This window comes from Anopheles coustani, chromosome X (assembly GCF_943734705.1).
Source record: "Anopheles coustani chromosome X, idAnoCousDA_361_x.2, whole genome shotgun sequence".
NCBI lineage: Eukaryota > Metazoa > Arthropoda > Insecta > Diptera > Culicidae > Anopheles > Anopheles coustani.
In genome coordinates this window covers 16,909,999-16,931,798 of record NC_071290.1, presented here as the reverse complement: position 1 = coordinate 16,931,798, position 21,800 = coordinate 16,909,999, and the positions used below count along the sequence as shown (strand labels likewise).

At 46.8% G+C, this 21,800-nt stretch overlaps 1 protein-coding gene across 1 annotated transcript in view; it reads left to right on the top strand.

The window, feature by feature from the left end:
* The first annotated feature begins 376 nt into the window (after positions 1-376).
* The window catches only part of LOC131269369 (uncharacterized), a 57,628-nt gene continuing 36,204 nt past the window's right edge, over positions 377-21,800 (top strand). The window contains exons 1-2 of the mRNA XM_058271719.1: positions 377-2,985; positions 16,936-17,083. Coding sequence (XP_058127702.1) covers positions 377-2,985; positions 16,936-17,083 — 2,757 coding nt within the window. The remainder of the gene's footprint in view (positions 2,986-16,935; positions 17,084-21,800) is intronic.

The following is a 21,800-nucleotide window of genomic DNA, read 5'->3' as shown; positions in this document are numbered from 1 at the left end:
TTGATAAAACGACATGATCAGCAGGCGAATAATTTACAACGGTGCCTTAGCGTAGTGATATTTTTATAGTGCGCGCAAGAAAACGCCACCTTTTTTTTTTCGGTGGCGTTAAAACCATTCGTGATCTTCCAAAAGAACTCCAATCAACCCGAACAACGAATCAAACTCCTCGTTATAGACACACACCGTTCTATATCCTACGTGTGCATGCGTGTGTGTGTGTATGTGTGTATACTGAAGTTGCTAGTCACTGACGTGTAGCTCTCGTGGTTTCTGCTGAGGCTGTGATTCTTCTTAGGAAATCGTATGGTTAAAATATATTGCTCAAGCGTTAAGTAAGAGTTGCCTAAATCCGGTTTAGAATTGTATTACCACGATGTCGAGTAGTCTATCGGCAATGCCCTTTGCGCGCCAGTATGGTTCGTTTCGGGCTACAACAACTACTAACGGCTCGGGTACTGGCAACACGACATCCTCCTCATCATCGGTGGCCGGTGGTCTGCATCATCACTCCCGGTACTCGTCGGGTGCTGCCGAGGGCGGTACAACAGCTGGCTCTAATAGCAGCAGGGTACGGCTACAGATGGCTCCTTTGTCCGGTTACCGGCTTTGCAACCAAGTCAACCGCACACCCACCGTAAGCACGTCCTCCTCGTCGTCAACGTCCACGAGCGGTAATGGCAGTGGCAGCTCCTCTCGCCAGTCGAAATACTCACAGCAAGCCGCGTCCGGTGGGACGAAAAATCAGGAGAACATTCCCACGGCAACCGGGCGACCCTCCGGTACCGTTAGTGTTGCACCGGCGGCGGCGGCGGCAGCTAAGCTGAACACAACCCCCCAGCACAGCTACAACTCCTCCGCAGAACGGTGTGCTGTGCACCATCATCGAGGAACGGCGGTGGGGGGGACGAAGAAAGTTGGCGAACTGATCGGCGACTCGCCACTCCTACAGTCGCCCCGTATTATCGCCCGCTCGGCCAGGATTGTCGAGCCGAACGCCTGGAACCGCCGGTTAACCGCGTCCAACTTCTGCTCCCCACCCGTCCCCGCTAGTCATCACTTTCAGAGCAGCAGTAACAGCGGTGGTACTGGCAACCACCACCACCTGTCGGCCGCCACCGGCCAGAGGTTGCCGCAAGCGGCGTCGTTGGTCTGCCGAAAGTCCCCGGGCAGCTCCGGAACGTCGGTCGAATCGATCGTGCCAAAGTACACGCGAACGACGCAGGTCGGCGCAGGTGGCGGAGCGGCACTGAGTACCGTGGCGCAGAAGCGAACGTACAACGCACAAAAGCCGCAGCTTCGGATCGTTTCCAGCCGAACGTTGGCGAACACGAGCGGAAGAATCGGAGCCGGTGGTGCGGCCACCACCAGTATCGCCAGCAGGAAAACGGGGGGAACCACCGCCTCGGTCGCCGTCGGTCGACCGATGGCGCAGCAGCAACAGTCCACACAGGGGTTGCCTACGGCCGCGCGGGAGGTTGCCAAGGTGTTGCAGCACCACCATCACCACCATCATAGTGGTGCGGCGTCCATGCGGGTGATCGATGTGCTGAACAACAATCATCTGCAGCACCAGCAACCATCGGGGGCTTCCTACAGGCCTCCGGGCCGAGCTCAGGCCGGAGAAAACATCGAAAATCATCACCCTCACGATACGCCGCGTGTTGAGACGGCTACGGCAAACCGTTCTAATGGAGGTCTGCAAAAGCATCTGGCATCTTCAACGAAGAAACAATCCGCGATCCCGCAACGGTTGCCACTGACACTGGCGACCGATCAGCTGCAGTCGGGGGCAGCTTCCTTCTCCAGTAAGTTTCCCAACGGGCTACCGTTCGAGCAGGAATTCTACTACCGACGTCCACCGCCAGCCCCAGCCCATCGGCAGGATGATCAGGAGGAGGACGTGGACGAAGAACAGCAACATGCTGATGAGGACGAGTTGGAGGGCGAATCGGACGGGCAGGAGGACGTAAAGATGCGGGAGGAAAACGGAAGCTATATGCCCGATTCGTGGCGGAACACCTCGCGCAAGATGAAAAAAGTTGGCTCGACGACGCGTACGGTAGCGTTAGGAGGAGGGAGGGCTCCGAAGGAGCACCATCATCAGAGGAATCGCAGCGAGTCGACATCGGAGGACAACAACACGACGTTGGTCGGGTCGGAGGACGTTCGGTTTGTGGATTTTCCCAACATTTACCCATCTTCCGGTGGGCTTCAGCAGCTCCATCGAAGGCACCAGACACGCCATGAGCTTGAGCTGGAAAAGGATAAGCACAAACAGCAACAACACTATCAGCGAAAGCAGGATGCTGGAGATGGAGACAATGTTGTCCACTCCAGCGGATGTCCGATGACTTCGGTCGTCGAGTATCGGCACATCAACCATAGCAACTACTATTACAAGTTCGAAAGCGTCCGCAGTGGCGCGGCCAAGCTGGGTAGCAAGCAGCATCAGCAGCAACAGCGTAAGCTCCTACAGCGACGCCCTTCGCAGGTTGCCGCCAACGGCGATGAGGAGGATGAGCGCGTCAGTCGACGCCAGAGGACGATGCGATTCGGCGAGGTTGACGGAAATGGAAATCACAAAGGCGATGGATTTTACGCTGACGAGGGCGATGTGCTGCTGCTACACTGCAACGGTAGCGACGCAGACGAACATTACGATTACGATGACGACGACGACGACGACGACGACGACGACGATGACGACGATGAGGTGGAGGATGCCGATGGCGAACGGTCGACGGTGTACGTGGCCGTCGCTACGTGGGTTCCGAAGTGTAACCGGTTGCCAGTGGAGCAGCAACAGCCCGACGCAGACAGGCCCATCTGTCTTACGCTGTCGGGCGGCGAAAAGCAGCAGCAGCAGCAGCTAAAACAGAAGCAAAAGCCAGCGGTCAATAATCCCCCCGCAGTAGTTGTGCCATCCGCCGTCTGTCGGACCGCTCCGCAGCCCGTCCCGGTGGCTTCGGTTCATGGTTGCAAGTAAGTTCTCCTCTTCTCCCGCTTCGGCCAATGTCGAGGGATGCCTTAGACACCCTAGAAGGGGCTATATCTAACTATCACCCGAAGATGTGTCGTGTCCAATCAATTGTGAATCATCCTGATATTGCTCCTGGTGCAAAGACTTCTTATCCTTATATACTTATTATTATATATACTGGAGAAATGGGGAAACTTTATGTCTTGGTTAATTTAAGGAGTGTTTGGGAAAAACAAATCAAACATATCAGAGGTTCGTTGCTCATGTTGTGGTCTCTTATTTCCAATTGCGGTAAATGAAGCGTAATCGCTAGATTCACAGAAGATTCATGCGAATGAATCTCATCGAAAGATCAATGAACACCACACCCCTAATGTAGACGCGTTTATGGCTTGGGAAACCTGCGCGCGAAGGAATATGGCAATGCTTCGGATTTCCCCTTCGGTGGTTAATACGAAAAATTGGGAGGCTGCTGCGAGAGCTGCGTGTACAACTCCCGGGTGTTTCTCTTTCTTGACCAAAGAAGGCCTTTGCAGCAAACACCAGACGCGAATGGAAGTGAGGCTGTTCGTCTCCTTTCACCCTGACCACACCACTGCGTATATGAAGCAGCATGCCCATAACCACTGTCCCTTGTGTATTCCTTTTTTCATGCTCCAACGTTATCGATTTACAGTCAGCCTCCCTGGATTCCGTTCGATCGAGAGACGAGACGGGCTTTGGAAACCAAGCGGGCTGCTCCGCATCGGGCAGACGGCTTCCAGCGACATCGGGAAGCCTTTGGGCAAAAGAGAGAGTGAGAGGGAGAGCGCGAAAAGCGATCAAATAAAAGCGACACGACGGTACATGTCAAATGATGAAAAGTTGCGGAGGAGCCTGCAAACCGAACCGCGAGGCAAAGCACAAACGCAGCAATGGTAACGTGCGCGCAACTTGTGTCCCTCGCGGGTCGTTACAAACCGGTCCACAAAACGTCGTCGACGCGAGGCCCTTGCATGGCGGCGGCGGCGACGTTGCCCGCACGTCATCCGTAAGAGAGTTCCCGCGTTCATTCGCACGCGGAACGCAAGCTCCGATGCCTTGAGTGGTCCGATTTTACTGCAACCCGTCGACTCTCGGGAAGCGTGCATTGACTTTTGAGGGAGATTTCAGCCCGTGGGGGAAAGAAGGCTGGCTTTGGCTTTATATGAGTACGGGGAAAACAAAAATCGCCGTAAGAAACATCAGGGGCAGAGGCAGGGCGCGGGGGGATATAGTGGTTGAGAGATCTGGTGGGATCGCACCTGCGGTAGGATTTTGGGAGGCTGTCATGTCCTGCACGTTTCGCGATGGATTATTCCCGCCGCCCCAAACAAGACACGGGGTACGTAGGAGTTCCAGCCTGCCTTCCAGAACTCCTCAGAACCAGCGTCACACTACCGACCGCCATTTTCACCGCCAGGTTTTCTCACCCTCTCACTCTGCACCAGTGAGGAGACGGGGAGGGGGGAGGTTATTCCCCGGTTCCGTCCGGCAGCGTATAAATCATTAAACTCTTATAGTTTCCCAACAGCTAGAGAGAGGAAGACGGAATATAGACAATCTTAAAACAGGAAGTGGGGTAAGGAGCATCGGTAACGCGTAAAGTGGGCTAATAGAAATCGTCGATGGCAAGCCGATGTACGATATCAGCTGCTGTTCTCCAACATTAGGGAATTTAAAGCATAATATTTTGAATCTACATTTTAAATACAAACTATACGCCTCTCCACAGTGCGACGGATCTGGTTGGAATTTACTTTACAAACACTTTGAATCGACATACCTTCGCTTTTTGAGCTACACATTCAACGAAACACCTGATAGCCCCCCGGGGTCTGCTCCGACATACGGCAAACTGGATATAAATCTCTGATTCTGTGTGTAGGATGTCAATGCAATCGCTTGCTAGAACCACCTGTGTATAACCGGCAGCTAAGGTTCAATCACTTACCATGACTCACTCACGATTTTGACTGGTCCAGAGAAGAAGGATAAAAGAAAGCCCCACTTCAACTGCTGCTACCGGTACGAAAGCGTCCGCGGTTGTTTTATCTTGCCTTAGTTCTCCTTTGCAGAACCCGACCGAAGCAACACTGAAAGTGTCATAAAGTAAAACCCCCAATAAGCAAACGAGGCGAAACTCCTTTTACAATAAGTAATTAGTCATCTGTCGCAGAACGACGACCCCGAACGCGATCCCAAGCCGCTTGCCAGCTATTCCAGCGGTGGCTTGTAAGGGGGGACCTATTACCTTTCTCGCTTCGACGCTATCCAGCCTCTTCGGTACGTTCTACGCATTCTCCTCTCTGTAGTTCCTTAGCTCTGTGGCAGATTTAAGGCAAAAATGTGTCCAGTCGAACTGCCGCGCTGTGCTTCCGGCGAGTGGCGAGACCCAGCTTCCATATTTGGCAGTGTTTTGGGTAATCGCGGGGGAAGGGTACTGGGACTGCTAGTGAGTGGTGTGTGCGGTAAGAGCACGGTGTCACGCCTGAGATATGCGACTGGCACAACTGGGGCAAAACGACTACAGGCTGGACCCGCGAGTCGGACATGAATGATTGAATATAAATCAGCGATTTTAACGCACGCCGTCGAGGTCTCGGGCCTGATTCAGATCGTCCAGGTTTGTCCCTTTCCCCGGAGTGGGATGAAGAATGTAAATGGAGTTGTAGAGATGGAGGGAAAAAAGCCAAACAAACGTACAGAACAACTTGTCGCCGTTAGTTTATCGAATGAGAAACCGTGGGAGATACACCTTCCTTGCGACAACAAAAAGGGAAAACACGCGAGAAATGGGAATGCGGGAGGCATTGACTGAGGCGCAGCTTCTGAATCATCTCGCGGTAGACTAAATAAGGCACTGGGAAACATTATCAAATGGTAGAACTCTAAAATCCGCTGAGTTACGCAGTATCGCGATAATCTCCTACCGACACTCGCTTCGGCTGCCGCCAAGTGGCGATAAATCTATCACGGCGGGTTTCTGTCGTTCGCTCGCATCGACATCATCTAGCTCTAATATGCAAGCCGGAAAAGCTTCGGATCTCGAGGATCTCCATAAAATACCACTAATAATTCCTAGGTTAAGTGAGAGATACTTGAAAGCGATTGATTCCGAGTTATTTTGCGTAAGAGTTCCAGTCGAGATATTGAAACGGAGGAAGTCGGGTTCTATACTGCACGCCAGTATAGGCACGCGCATTGCCGATGTCCTTGCGTCATCGGGCAAAGAATCGCGATTCGAACCATAGGAACCGGTATGCAAAGGCTCAGCTGTCGGGTGAGGATAGTGTCATAAATTTCTACCAAATTGTCTTGCTAATGGGACCGGATCTCTGTAAGTAAACATCGGCAGCCTGGTTTACGAGAGTGCGGCGCTAACAGTAGCCACTTCGGGGCGATTCTAGCGAACGCGCATTTGATCACCGTTCTGTATTCTCCTATTTAGACGTTTTATGTCGCACGGATAAAGAAACACAACCAGCTACCGCACTTAGCGATAAGTTAGATTATGAATTCTTTAGGTGGGTATATCACCTGTTGTTACCACTTACATCACGCGGAAGTAAGCCTGTGCTAATAGATCCAGTTCCAAGTGATCCCATCGATCGTACCACTTCCAGTTCACGGATATAGCAAACAATGACTTTTAAAGTATTGCCTACACCAAGTCGTGGAGTTGGAGATGGTTCGATTTAACGAAAACCCTTGACACGAAGAAGGAAGGTTCATGGGGATTCCATAGTGTGGCGAACCTGCGACCGGGGATTGTTGTGCAAGCGTCATCCCCTATTTCGGGCATCAAAAAGTCAGGGACAACCTGACTTTGGCTTTGACTTGTACCACCGTACCTTTCCCACATCCTCAATCGCTAGGTTCTCAAACGAGTATGCAGTAGCTGTTGCGGCGGGAGTTGGCGGTGTGCCACTGTTTTTCATGGTTGCAGTCCACCCGGGGTCTATGACTCTCGGCGGAACTGCGGAACCAAAAACTGCCTAACCTGTTGCTGCGCCGTCGGCGGAAGGATTCCGCACCAACACCGCGTGGGTGTAACACGGGTCGGTTATGGCCAGGGCGACTTGTCGAAATTCAACCAGATGCCAGATTCGTGAAGCGAGAGGCTGCCGGCCGCGTTCGCTGATTGAGTAATCGACGGGCACTCTAAGGACAGGAGGGCGTCCGTGGTTTTAATGTGAGCAAGCTACCTGGGCGGACCAAGCGAGACAAGTTCGGATGTCGTTGATCTCCGCACAGTTTTTGAGCATTCACCACCGAATATGTCATAGGTTTCGAGCTATGGCTGTAGGCGGGAATCCCTGCCGACGCTTTTGGTGGGTTGTAGTTCCACTACTGTGCATTTTTGACATTCCATCACCGAAAACCAAATGGTTTGAGGGTTCCCAGATGGGAACTGAAACACCTTACGAGGTAGTAAAACCTTTACAAACAATTGTTTCTCGTGAATTGTTTACCTTTGGATATAAGTTACACGCATGAATACCGCAAAATTCATCGTAAGTTGTTCTGACATTTGCTAGGGATTCTTGTCTAATGTCCAGCTTCATTTCATCACTATGGGTTCATTTGTTTCTCCATTAGAATCAACCCGGTGTCTTGTATTACAAAAACCGTTGTCACTAATGTTATTCCCTCCAACCTCTCCACCCTCACCCATGATTGAAATAGCGCATCAACTTTTGTCTTGGGAGGTAGCTGTTTTTGACACGGCACATCAATTTTCGTCGATTTGAATGATTGCACATATAATGCTTGTTTATTGGCAAATGTTTTCTAACTTTTTGAACTTAATTGTATTTAACACCCTTTTTCTTGGTTTAATATTGCGTTGCTCTGTGGTTTTGAAGCTCTGCAACAAGCAATCCATACGATGTAAATTGTAAATAAATCGATTGTTTTGCATTATGCTAATATTTTTCTATGATTCTTATATGATTCCACTTGATTATAAGGCAGATTAAGAACAAAACGGCATTAAGAAATACAAAACAAAAAAAAAACCTAAAAAAACTGTAGTGCAACTAACTCGGTTAAAAGTTACCAATCGAAGAAAGTTCCTATAATTTGTATTTGTAAAACAAAACTTCATTGGAGGGTTCATCTAGGCGAAGTGAACTGCGCGAATGCACCGTGTCAGTCAACCGTGCTCGAATATTACTCGAGCTGTTGCTCATTGCTGCGCCTTGACTGTGCACTTGAACCTCAGGTGTTCTAAATATTCACACCGACGACGGACGGGGAGGGAAAGGGTATGTACGTGTATGGAACGCGTGTCGAGGACAAAACCACTCATCACATTTCGCGCAAATAATGCCTTAGATGAACTCTCCGCCCGCCGACGTGGGAACAACGACCCGAAGAGTCCGCGGCGTTGCGTACAACAGTTTCCCCTTCCGGCATGTCCAAGTGGCGCTAAGGCGTCTCGTGTGTGTATGGGCCTAACCTGGCAGACAGTACACAACACACTGTACCGCCGAGCGATGACCCAATCGAAACCAATCAGTCAACACCTCCCCGTATACGTTCTGTCAGTGTCAGAGCCTTCATCTGTCTTTCCTTCCCTTCCCTTTTTGTGTTGTTGCACTCGTAACGGTGTGTGTATGTGTATGTGTGGGTGTGTGTGTGTGCGTAGTTCAAGGTCGCATTGCTCATTAATTTGTTAGCCATTATGTTTATTTTGCGTTAGAATGCATATGGCGATGGGTAGAAGAGCGTCCGAGCAAACAATCAATTATGACGCACACACGCACCTACAAACTCACACTTCTTGAAGAAAAGGAACAACAGTACGGCCTGATCACGGGCAGATCTCTCCTCCATCAAGGCGGCTTTGTTGTTTGTCCGCCCGCTTGAGATGTTTTCGATGATCCGCGCGCGTAAAGCAATCCGAACACTTTCGCTTTCCATCGTTACCTCTCAGCATCCAACCGATACAGCATCCCCTTCCCCCTTCTCCCTTCCCCACCTCGTGTTAAAGTGGCCGAAGAACAACTTTTGTTGGTCTTTCTTCTGTTCGACGTCCCCGAGGGGTTGGTGTTGGTGCGCGTCCGGTTTTGGCTGACGGTGTGTGCATTCACTCCACTTCCTTTTATTGCCATTTATTACATTTATCCGCGGACCCCCGCGCTCTCTCGCGCGGCATATTTGGCAATTTAATGGCCACAACCGTGTGGCCACTTTGCTTGCTTGCCGATCAATGGACGGCGGCGAAGAGGCGCACTCGGCGGGGCGCTGTTAATCGTCGTCGGTCGGAGGAGGACTGGTGCAAAAAGGAGAGCAACACGCGACAACGAGACCGGTTCAGCGTACGGGTTCAGGTTCAGTGGTTATTGTTGTTGTTGTTGTTGTTGTTGTTGCTGTAGTACCACGTCATCGTGGCCTAGCGCCGCAGACGGGCGATGACTCGGCGGCTTTCGGTGGCTTTTCTTTCTCTTCTTCTTGGATGGGTGTTCCAGTGAAGTGTCAGACGGCGAGGCCACATACGGTACGGCCCCAAACCGTCTTGTCCGCCTTCCCCCGAACCGGGTCGAGGAAGAGAAGGAGGGCAGTGTTGTGCCTGGCAAGGGTTCTAGAAGGCGCTAGGAGAACGTGGGGACAGATGCACTTTATCTGATTTGTCTAAAAAGGTCTTGTCGGATTTGACTAAAAAGGGATAAAGTTTAACGTAATCGTAGTTCAAACTATAAAGGTGATCAGTTATTACAAACAGGTATACATACATCCAATAGCTCTATACGCTACTCAACGAGTACTGAAAACAATTTCGACAAGATTCATGCTTATGAATGTCTCAATCGTGAATCACTCGGTGTTTTTAATTTTTAATTTAATCCCAATTTCTCGTAAAACTGCGTACTTATCGCTTTTCCAACAGAATAGGAGCGATGTTTTCTTGCGACACCTTTTTTATGGCTTTCTTCCGCTCCTTCTGTTGGACTCATTTCGCGTGATCCTATCCGTTTAACTCCGAACCCCCCTACTGTCACATTTGCCATCTATCGCGATCATTACACATTAATGCAATGCTACAAGAGACCCCAGCTGTGTAAAAAAAACAACGGGTCGTTCTTCAGAGTACATTCTGCTTTTAATTCTGTTAACTTTTTCCCGTATCTGTACGGAAAACATGGAGTAGTTCAATGCTGCGGGCGAGGTGGATTTCCGGGATGGTTATGTACAGATACAAAATTAGACGGCCCTACCGGATTGAATAGCTGCCAAACTCAAACCATAACTGGTATTACCGGAGCCTACGAAGCGCCCCCTATATGCAACATTGTGGTGTCCTCCTCAGCCGGATTTAACCCTTAAAGGTTTGCTGAATTGAATACGAGAGTTTTTAGTTACGATTGGTGGTTTTAAATGTTCAAAATATAAGTAACTGTCGGCAATGATTCAACAAATGGACAGCACTTCAAGACTCAACATGTTTGTTTACATAACAATCATCCTGCAACGGTTCCTTTAAGGGTTCACTCACTGAGAGAGGGGGGGAAGCATAATTTCATGCACACTTGTACAAGGAAAAAACCTTGTATGTATACTTTTCTTCCTAGCCTCGTAAGCGATGTAAAGCCTTTTTGTAGCATTTCCAGTGGTTACGCGTTAAAAACACGACCCAGCACAACCGAATTCCCCTGCTGAGGACCAGTTCTGGAAACGCGTTGGCCGTGCGAGGGGGGAGGGGGTAAGAGGAGTGTCTTTTTACGGCCTCAGACCAGGCAAGCATTTCCATCGCAAACATCACCGGGCCGAGAGAAACGCACATTTTATACGACTGTTGTGTGCTGTTGTACACGGGCGACGCCGTACGCCGCTTTTCCTGTAGAGTCGTGTACGCGCATTCCATACGCATCGATGGTTCGGCGCTGGTACCTGAATTGCCGTACGTTGTTGTATATGATACCCAAGAGCGTAGGGGAGTCTCATGTAAGGTCTTTTTTCCTCCACACCTCCAAACAGGGCAATAGAACATGGTCAGGCTACATCGTAACACTCTCCCTACCTTCGGCCACACATCTCTCACGTGTACCGGAAGTGTGGACCCCTTGAGCCCCTCCCTCTTCTCCTCGCGCTGCAGTCGGAGGCATATTTGGAGCAGGAAATCGATGAACAAGACATGTTTGCTTCTTATTTTGTTACCGAAGATGATGAATCAACGCACCACATCTTGGATTGATTTGATTGCCGATTTCACCATAATGGTCGTCGGATGATTTAATAACCACTTCGCTTCCTCTTTTAACCCTTACCTCTTCACGGTCGAAGAGTTGCGCGGATCATTCCATTCGAAACTAAATGACAGCTTTCTCGACGCGTACTGTCAACGGTGCGGTACACAAAGTAAACAAACACTAAGATCGTGTCACCTAAACGCTCAAAGAAGTTCGTGACACTCTTTAAAATATGTTCTTTACTTTTTGTATGAAATGTTGACAGGTCGCTATTTGGGAATGACCTAAATTATTTTGGAATATGTTCCTAGTCCACAATTCTGGTTAACTTGTACTAGTGTTGATGAATGTAATTCTTTGACATGCGGGAAATTACATGCCTAATAGCTAGAACTACGGTATTACGAACTATTACTTCCCAGTCACTGGTCACTGTGCCTTCCTTTCTGCCAGTTGTGCGTTGGTTCCTTCAAAGCAAATTTTCGCTTTTTATCGCTCGCGCCGGTTCACCTTATTTTCTTTTTAAAGGCCAACCGGGGCGCAACAGCGACAGTGTTAAGGTGACTGTCTAGGGTACCAGTTCTTGAGGGCAAGATTTACCAATCGTTTAGTCCGTCTGGCGGGGTTGGAAGGAAGGGCGGGGGTGGGAGGGGATCTTTCCAACCGCATGAGAATAAACCTGTTTTGTTGAGCGTGAGTTCACTCTCCTGGCGGATGCGCCCGCGTGGACCAACGGAAGGTGCAGAGAGACCGAGAGATCCGTAGTCGGTGCGAACACACACTCCCCTGGGTGGAGGCTGTAGGCGAGAAGGATACATGGTGGAATGTGCACCAATGCATACCCTGTAGCAGCGTGTGTGTTGCCGATTGCAGCCGAAGTTCAATACCGAATTTGGCATTATTTTTAGCAATCGACCGTCAGTACGTACGTCTACAACCGTCCCTCCTATATAGTAGCGTCGGCCGGTAGGGTGGGGAGGATCGAAGGGGCCTGAGGTGGGGCCGCGACTGTAGCTGCCGCTTAAGGTGTGCGACCTTGTGCAACTCGACAGCACGACCAGCGTATAACAGTCGGGACCCTTTACACCGTAACGGACGGTGTACGCTCAGGAGGGTAACCTTTACGCGGATCGCCCTGCCTGTAAGTGGTGAGTTCTCGCGGAGTTGGGGTACACCACCGACAAACTGACCGGCAACGTAGGCTAGACCTTCAACGACCTTCAGGCAAACGGTGATCACGCGAGAGGAAGTCGTCTGGTCTGCTTATCGTAGCTAGTGATGAGGAAATCGAATCCCTGGATCTAGGATTCGAATCCCCGAATCCGGATCCAAAACCGAATCCATCCAACGAAAGAGTTCACCGTTATACAGTGTTCTAATGATAATAAAGATACCTAAACACTGTTAGTGGAATGCATTAAGAATTGGATCGTCGGCTCGTGGATAAACTCTTGATAATCGCAACCGAATAATGGAGTTCCAAACGAATCATATCGATTGTAAATAAAATCGTACCCGAATTGAATACCAAACAAACTGATTGAGAAGTTTATTCGATTCTGTCAATCCGATCCACTCCCTTTCGGGATCGAGTCGTCGAATCTTTCTGCATCCGCAGTCTACCATCACTAGTCGTAACACAACTTCACTTTCGACGCTATAAGGCATTTTGATATCACAGCAGTCTTCCGAGTTGTGTAGACAGCAAATTTGTTTTCATCATGAGACTTTAGATCATCGTCCATATGCAAATCCTACCCGCAAGACTGCAACAAGCTTGATGAGAAGAACGGATTGAATAAGCTGAAGCAGAGGCGCTACGCTGAAAGTGAGCGAGAGAAAGGTCAGGCGACGACTCGTTCTACGGTCGGTCGTGTAAAAATAGTGACTGGTGCGGTGTCACAAAAGTCGTTTATTTTCACACTTATATTTATAGTAGCGCACAGCCACTTGCGACCCTAACGCCCCTTGTTGTGACTTGCTTCTCGCTCGCCCCTGATCCGCTCCTTCCGGTTTTCTCCAGTAGGCCGCGCTGTGCTTCAGCTGTGGGACTGTGGTTGGTACTCCTACTGCTACTACTTCACCGAGCATGGGTTGTGGACGAATAGTTCGCATATTTAGGTCAGCGCTGCTGTGACTCACAACTCGTGGCGCGCATATGCACGGTGCCATCTGCGTCGCTGTCGAAACATCATCGGCACGACGGCCCTTGTTTGGATCTGGATCTGATTCCATTCGCAGCCCGCACCGATACCGATCGGGACACGACCTCTTGAATGGATGAGCGATCGCTCGGGATAAGTGTATTCTCCAAACATTACCTCGGTACACATCTGCTTCCGCTAAAGTCCGAGCAGATGTTCTTATTTGCTGTCAACTCTTGCGTGCAATAAATGCGAAATCTGTCATTTTCATCCTTCCACCCAATTCTTCTTCTGGTTGTCTTAGTTGCTCTAGATGTCTTGGTGTCCAGCTACTACTAGATAGAGATCTTGCTATTCGTGAGCTTGGAAGAAGTATAATTGAAAATTAACTCGCTCTAATTTTTGTTTTAGTTAAAACCTACCAAAAATATTCTGACATAACATAACAAAGCTGATGCAATCAGTTGTTCAGTTGCTTTATGTTGAAATAGCCTAAATTGTAGCATTTAGAAAAGGTCAGGATTTGAGAGATAATCCGTTGCTGCTCTGTGTCTAAGAGTTGGACTCATAGCTATTTGAGGCAGTGTATTCGTACTCTGGAGAAGTTAACTTCCATGCTATATTTTCTCCAACTAATAACTTCTTCAAATACTAATCCCAGGGACTTCTGGTTTCTGTTAAAGTGCCTTTGTCTGATGTGAGAACGTGGTGAAGGCAATATCCGATTTTCATATCCTCAAAACTCCACCAGCGAAAGGCAGTGAGGGATGTAATTCTTGAAACGAACTGGTTGACATCATCGTATGATTATTAAACGCAGATGTTTTCGAGGCAGATGTATTTTCTCAGTCGCTTTCCAGCGTGTTTCCCACGCGGAAAATTGGTACAATTGGCAGTTGGAAGGATGCCAAATCTTTGCCCCCCTCATGTGTAGGTCGAGCTCTGAGAACCACCGTGTACAGCGAGTTTCCTCCGTCTTGGGCGGATCGATACGCTGTGCGTTTTGCACGGAAACTCCCCTCTAAGGGGCCATTGGCCAAACCGCGACACACACACATGCCTCCGTACAACCGAAAATCGGTTAATTAGCTGTGCGTTTGCGACTCCGATTTGTTTTTCCGCTCTTTTTTTCTGTTCGGTTTTGCGGTGTGTGTCACATTCGGCTTGTCCGGGCGCGCGGTGTTTATGCGGGGCTGCCCTTCGAGTTTACTCATTGCTCCATTTATTTTCAAGCGCGTTTTCATTAAACCGTAACCAGTTGGTTATTTTTCCTTTCGGGGGCCCCCCCCCGAAAATCGGCGGTCCGGATTTTCCGAGTATTTTCGTTACACTTCGGAGTTTTCGTCACCCACTTCATAACGGGTTGGCTGGTGGGAGGAGTTTTATTCGCGGGGAGGGTGTTTAAGCTAAGCATAGGTGGTTTTATTGAACTGAACGCCCTTGAGTACGTGAAATGGTCTTTGGCACACAAACAAGGTTGAATTGCGTTGTGTAAACTATGCCGAAACCAGGCGGACCGTATGCTAAAAGTAAACAATTATAGTTTTACACGTTACAATAGTATGCGTAGCAAAAGTAAAACAACACCTATTTCTTCAAATGCTGTTGATTATTATTCAAAAGCTGGTTATGAAACAAAAAAAAACAATTGCTCAGCAAAAGTAAAACAACTTCCATTTCTTCATGTGCTGTTGATTATTCTTCAAAAGCTGGTTATGAAAAAAGCCCTTCCGTTTCGTCTACGTTTTATACGTTGTATGTTATCATAATTGCGTTTTGCAACTCTTGGTCATTTGCTACTTGATACCATTTGATTTGTATTGCGTTGTACGCTCATTCCGATGCGTTTCCTTTTCCCTCTAGATTAGTATGTTACCGACTTACTCTAATTTGTGTCGCTATATTGAGTACAGCTTTCGGCGGGTCGATGAATATATATTCTGGTGGGGGTCCTACTTTGAACGTCTGATTGCGAGTGTGTAGAGTTTAGTGCCCTAATATTGGAGAGGTCTGTTAATTGGTGGTGAATTAATTTGTTCCGAACGAGAGACCACCGCGCCCTATAACGCAGTGGAATAACTTATTAGAACAACCGAGTCCGATGAAAAGGCAGCAAAGAAAGTATACGAAACTTCTTTCAGGGCGTGACCTTCTTCTGCTAAGCCCCAAGATGTTTGATTATTTGGCAAAACTTCATTTTGCAATTAACGCGGCTGCTCGTTTATCTGAGGCACCTGTAGGGGAAAGTGGGGTAAGATGCATCCAGTGAAATTAAACAACTAAAGAGAAACAAGGATTAAGCAAATTATGCACAGTCTGTGAAATGTGATTTTTGAAACAATTTATCATATTATTGCTCCATTTAACGAAGACTCTTAAGAATGTGAGGTCAAATTGAGGGATATTCCGACTTACGTGGGTTTGCTGATTAAATTAGTTACTAAAGCTAAATAAAATTGGAGATTTTGTGTATAACATGGATACATATTAACAAGACATTAATTTGACATCTTATATTGAATCGAATTACATTTGATGGTGGAAATCAATGTTATTGGATGGACTGAAATAATTCATCTTGTTTTCAAAAATGCAGCTACTGAAAAATTATGAAGTCTCTGTACATAGTTCACATTAAATATTTGTTAATGTAATGCGATCCCTCCTACTCTTTGGGCTTGATTAGTGCGAAGTAAATATTTTTCGCTTAAGCGGTACATATTGCCTCAGTTTACCTTATTTACAGTCATGTTATCATGCGCCAACTAAGCAGTCGTCCTTGGCGTTTATCGGCTATCCTAATATTTCCATAAACCCCTAGTATTCTGGGACAAATGAATATTCAAGACCCTTTCCATTCCAACAACTGCGGGTGTGTGATATAGGGAGAAAAAGAAAGAGCATACTATAACTACGTTTTTTGTTGGTGAGAAGAAGATTTATTCCTTTCATATTTTCGAGCCTTGATTAGTCAGAGTTCAGTTTCATTCTGTCCACAGGAGCGGAAGAATTGTTTCTGGTGTTATTTTAACACCTTCGCTTGCCTCTTCCTGCTTGCGCTGTCCAATCATCTTGTTTCGTTTGGACCCCAATTTGGTTCCATCTGTTGTGCTTTTTGTTCTCCGTTGCTCGTGGTGTTTGATTGCGCCAAACCGTTCGCGTCATGGTAGTGATTGACCTCTACGATGTCACTTTCGGTTGTTCAATGCTCGGTTCTACTGATATTGTGGCCGTGGAGTTGCAGTTGCTTGCTGTAGTTTGTCTCGGGGTTCCGCGTGGCGAGGCTGTGTTTTTGTGTCTTCTGACGTTTGTGACGTTTGTGACGTTTGTGACGTTTTAATAAATACTATTACTTCGTTTATCACCCGCCCTTTGATAAAACAAGATAAAATCTGGGAATAGTTAATGTCGGCTGTTCTAAACGATCGGGCCGTTGCTGCCGTGCAGGCAGGTAGGGGATCTTCTGCCTTCGCCTTTGTTCTATAGTGTGATGATAGTCTTGACTTATTATTAGGAGTTACTTTTCACTCTCGGATAGTCGTTCGAAAATTATATTCGTTAACGTTAAAATTATATTATTTTTTTCACCACACAGTTTCACCCCGGATCTTGAAGGAGCCGGACCGGACGAGCCTCCCAGACGGGGGGAGCGCGAGCAGAATCAAAGCCCGGTTATTGTGTCCACCCTGCGTCGTAACCCCCGCCTCAAGCAACTGTCGTACGGGCCGGGGGGAGAAGACGAGGTAAGTCATTGTTATTATTTACCATGGAACAAACAAAATGCAACGAATGATCATAGCTGTTACAAGGAAGGTGTCATAATTTACAACATTTGTTAACAACACAACTAACTATGATAAATGCATAGCTGCATAGCCTTTTTAGACATCAGCAAACCATTTTCAAACAACATCCTGTTTCGGGTTGTCACTGTTCTTTCCTCGATTTTGTTTATTTTGTCATTTATTCGTCGCTTATCTGTCAACCCTCGGCCGAACTGTCAACCAGAGACCAGTGCGCGTTAATGTCAAAACATATTCTCCTAAAATTCCCCATCCCAAATCTTCGTCGCAGGGGAAAACCAAAAGTTATGGAGTAATTTCTTAAATATGACAATTCTTCTATTGAGGTACTCTAGTCGAGTATAGAGTTTGCTGTTTTGCTCTTTCTAAACATAAACAAACGCGAAGAGGGGAAAAAAAGCTGTAACAGTAAATCGTTTGTTCGCAGAAATGTGCCCAGCTAGATGTTAGATCGAATCAGATTCAACAGTGCGAGCATAATCGGATGACAAATACAACGAACGTGCATATAAGACCATCGAAAGGAGGTAAAATGTCAATACACGCGTTACCGGTTTCGTAAGGTCTCTTGTTGCCGACTTCCTCCCGCATTCCCCGTGCGAGTGAGGTTTCGATTTTAACGTGTCTCGTTGAAGGTTACTTCCGATTTCAAGTTCAAGTTTCACCGTCCCCCCCCACTCATCCCCCTATTTCTGGTTGCGTCGTGCGTCGCCACTTTCCTTCTTTCACTAAGCAGCATATGCACATGTACCTGTACGTTTTTTTTGTTGTTGTTGCTGTGGTTTTTGCACATTCACCCTGACGGGCGATCGTCAAACTGAACCTTAGCCAAAACAAACAAAACACAGCGCTTCGGGGAGAAGGGTTATGGGGGTAGCAAGACGAAAAAGGAAACCCTTGTGCGCGCGGCATTGACTGAAGCCGAAACCTCCTTTTTCGCGCGCGGAAAAGACAATCGCACACACTCGGCAAAGCTCTTGTTGCAGATGGCGGTGAGTGAATCTACCTTTGGCACGGATGTTTCTGAGGCGATACGAAGAGGGGGGAAGGATGAAGCTGGGCGTGTGAGAGAGGCTTGTATTACCTGTCTCTGCTGTTCGAGGCCACCCTTAAGACGTGCGATGCGTGCACGTTTCTTCTCCTGCGTCTCTTGCGTGCGTAAGGTTTGGGGGATCTTCACCCAACGCCACCGAAAAACCCTTCAGTGTCCAAGGAGGTGATTGGCACCAAACGATTGGAAAAGCCGCGAGCGTCAGGAAGTGCCCATTATTTATCAAAACGTCTGCGTTTGTTTAGTGGGCACGCCCTGAAGAAACTGGAGTTAGCTTCTTCTGAACTCCTCCGCTTTCTTCCGCGCGTCGTTGGAGTTGCCGGTAAGGCACCGTCCGCCGCCGTCTCTGTCTGGTCAACATCTGGCACAGTGGATCAGTGGATCTCTGGCCGATGCCGACACTGCTTTCCGTAGGCGATAGCTATCTTGCATGAACTTATTTCATTTCCCTCGGACACTAGCCGGCCTGGCTAGTGCCGATTGTCAAAAAATGTCTACCTGTGTCTAGACACCAATTAACACTAGCACACTATCAGTATGTTTCAGTTTTCGGTAAAAGAGTAAATGAGGCCCCGGCCGCCATGTTTTCGATCGTGGCTACACCTCTTGTGGACGTTTAAACTGAATGTATGCAATTGGTGATACATTAATTCATTAAATTCAACCTACGAGTATTTGAACCGTAGTTTGTACCGTTAATTTCGGCTACGCAATCAACCTACTGGTGCGGTATGAGGGGGGCCCACGGGCTCCATGATATCATAACAGTATCAGCATTATTTCTAACTGCAGCACATAAAAACCCTGTATTTAGTACTCTTGCAATATTTTCTGTTTCACTTGTTGAGATTATATCTTTTAATCATTCACCACTTACTGCTTTGGAAAATACTGCACAGTGTTACCATGTACACGAAAATTGAATTAAAATCGGTTTTCAACTTGGAACTAATAATTTCAAAATGGCGGATAGGAACGAACAGGGCTTTTTGTGAGCGAAAACTAACTATCAAACAGATAAGTGGCTGGTTTAATCACGTCGTAGGCATTGATTGTTTGCCGCTAGTTTGTGCAACAAATACTGATGGGTGTTGTTACTACACAAGTTACTACATTATCGGACCTCAATAAAGTTTGCTCGCAGTAGAATTACTCCCAAGATAAGTTTTTTTTTGTTTACCAATGAGAGAAAGGTTTTTCTTTCGGCTTCTTTGAAATTAATATGTTATCAATTAATAACAAGATAAGTTTTTTATTTACCAATAGGAGAAAGGTTTTTCTTTCAGCTTCTTTAAAATTAACATATTAGCAATTAACAACTGTTACGATAAGTGAAAAGGACTGGTCCGGTAGTTCTAGTGTGAAACAGATTTATTTTCATAGAAAATGTTCCTCGCACAAGAAGTGTAATTTGTTCAGCTAATTTCATGTGGTTTCTAATAAAATAACGTTTAACTTAGTTAAACATAATTTTATTTTACTTTTCGAAGTGGTGAGATTATCTTATTGAAGGTGAGTGAGGAAAAATATTATGTGTTGGTGGAAGTTATGACAAACGTAAATCATTAAAAGTGATAGAAATAGTGATTGAAACTGAACACAAATATGGCAAACATAGTCTGCCGGTACGATTAGTGTTCGGTAGCCTCGTGTGTATGTGTGTGTGTGTGTTCCTTTTCCTATCCGATTCTTCGGGTGCGCTTTGGATTTTCTGCTTCGTGCAAGATCAATTTAGGTTAGTAGTGTGAAGCGGCGGCGGCAGCGGTTGCTACCTCCAAGACGCTAACATAAACACCCAAATCGAGGCCCAATCCCACACCACAACACACCACCACCACCCCTGTCTAATGCATCGAGGCCAACCAAGACACGGGGTATGTGTGCCGGCGATTCCGGAAGCCAACATGTGTAAACGGAAGGAAAGCATTGGGGGGAAGGTGGGGGGTTGGATGCGTCCATCGAGGATGGTTAGAAAGATGAAATTAACCGAGAAGAAAAATGTACGGAAGTTGGTGCGAACGAAAGAAGACATACGTTTTCACTCACGATCCGGCTGGGGAAGCATTATGTTGGAAAATGTTGCGATCATATGTACAAACCGCGCTTTCCCTTTCACTGACTTTCACACGCACACCGCAAACCCCCGCCATCCGGGTTGCTGCTAGTGTTGGGCATTGAGGAATCACTGTGGGGAGTGATTCGGATCACCGATATGACTCCGGACGATCTAAATCAGGGGTCGGCAAAGTCCGGCCAAATCCGGCCCGTAGTAACATTTTAATGCTTCATACAAAAAATCCATATCAATTAAAGTTTTTTCCCAAATTGAAGCTTAAAATTGTGGAACGAGTTGTTCAATACCTGGTGACTTTCTCTTATGCTTTTTGTTAGACTTTTTTTTATCGTATTTGTATTATAAAAAAACCAGGATATTTCAAAATAATTTTAGTCGAGAATCAATTTCAAGTACAATTAAAGAAACTAATTAACAGTACAACGAATCGAAATTTATTTGTTAAGAAAAACTAAAATTCAACTAAAAGAAGTAGGAAAATGTAAAAAAAAGATAACTTAATTTCTTTTGTTTTATCTTACACCACTTTTTAATGTCACTTTACTATTTAAAAGTTTAATACTCTATTCAAAAGGATTAAGCATTACATATAAGTTATCCGGCTCGCACTTTCGGTTTCTCTTAAATCATTTGGCCCTTTTTAGTGATTGTTTGCCGACCCCTGATCTAAATGATCGAAAGATGTACCATTTTCATGCTTTTTGATATTGATTGATTTTGTTGTAGAGAAGAATCAATCCGACATACACAATTATTTGGTGATTCAGACTGAGATTCATGATTCTTAGCAAGATTCACCCACCACTCGTTAAAGCTGTTGTATTTTATTGGTTTATCGCTCGTTAGTTTCTGTTGTACTCTTCTCTAAATTTCAAGATAAAATATATTTTATTTTGTGTTTTAGTAACAGATTTTACTTTAATTTATTCATGTTTATTTGTAGCTCTTGGGGTGTTTTCAAAAAAGAATCACACATTCAAACAATGAAGCCATCCCTTGTTCATCAATTAGTTTCTAAGTGAAGTGGATTGTGCGATGTGCAAGCCCTGCTGCGCACATTCTCCCCCCTTCTTTTTATCTTTTTCTCTTTCTCTTTCACTCGTTGGACGAAATCGGAAATTCAAATCGGAAAATTTCATTTACAATCAGCTTAGATCGTCCGTGTGATCATGTGCCGGGTGGGTTCATGCAGTGTGTGCTAAACACAGCTTTACCCGATGAGGAGGATCGACACACAGGAAAATCTCTTTTGTGTGTGTGTGTGCGCATGTGGGTGAGGGAGCGAGTGGAAGATCGAATGAGCAGCTTGGTTTGATGGATTCAAACGAAAGATTCATTATTTTTAACACCCGTTGACAGAGGGTTGTTGAGAGCGCATTTTTTTTTGTCAACCCCCCCCCCCCCACGAACCTTACCTTCCCGTGTTCTCGATGCCTGCCTTTCGGAGAATCGTTGGATGTTCGCGTTAAATTTTCCACCAACACAGGCTGCTCACAACAGTTCAATGACGTAAGCCCCCGAGGGTGGGGAAA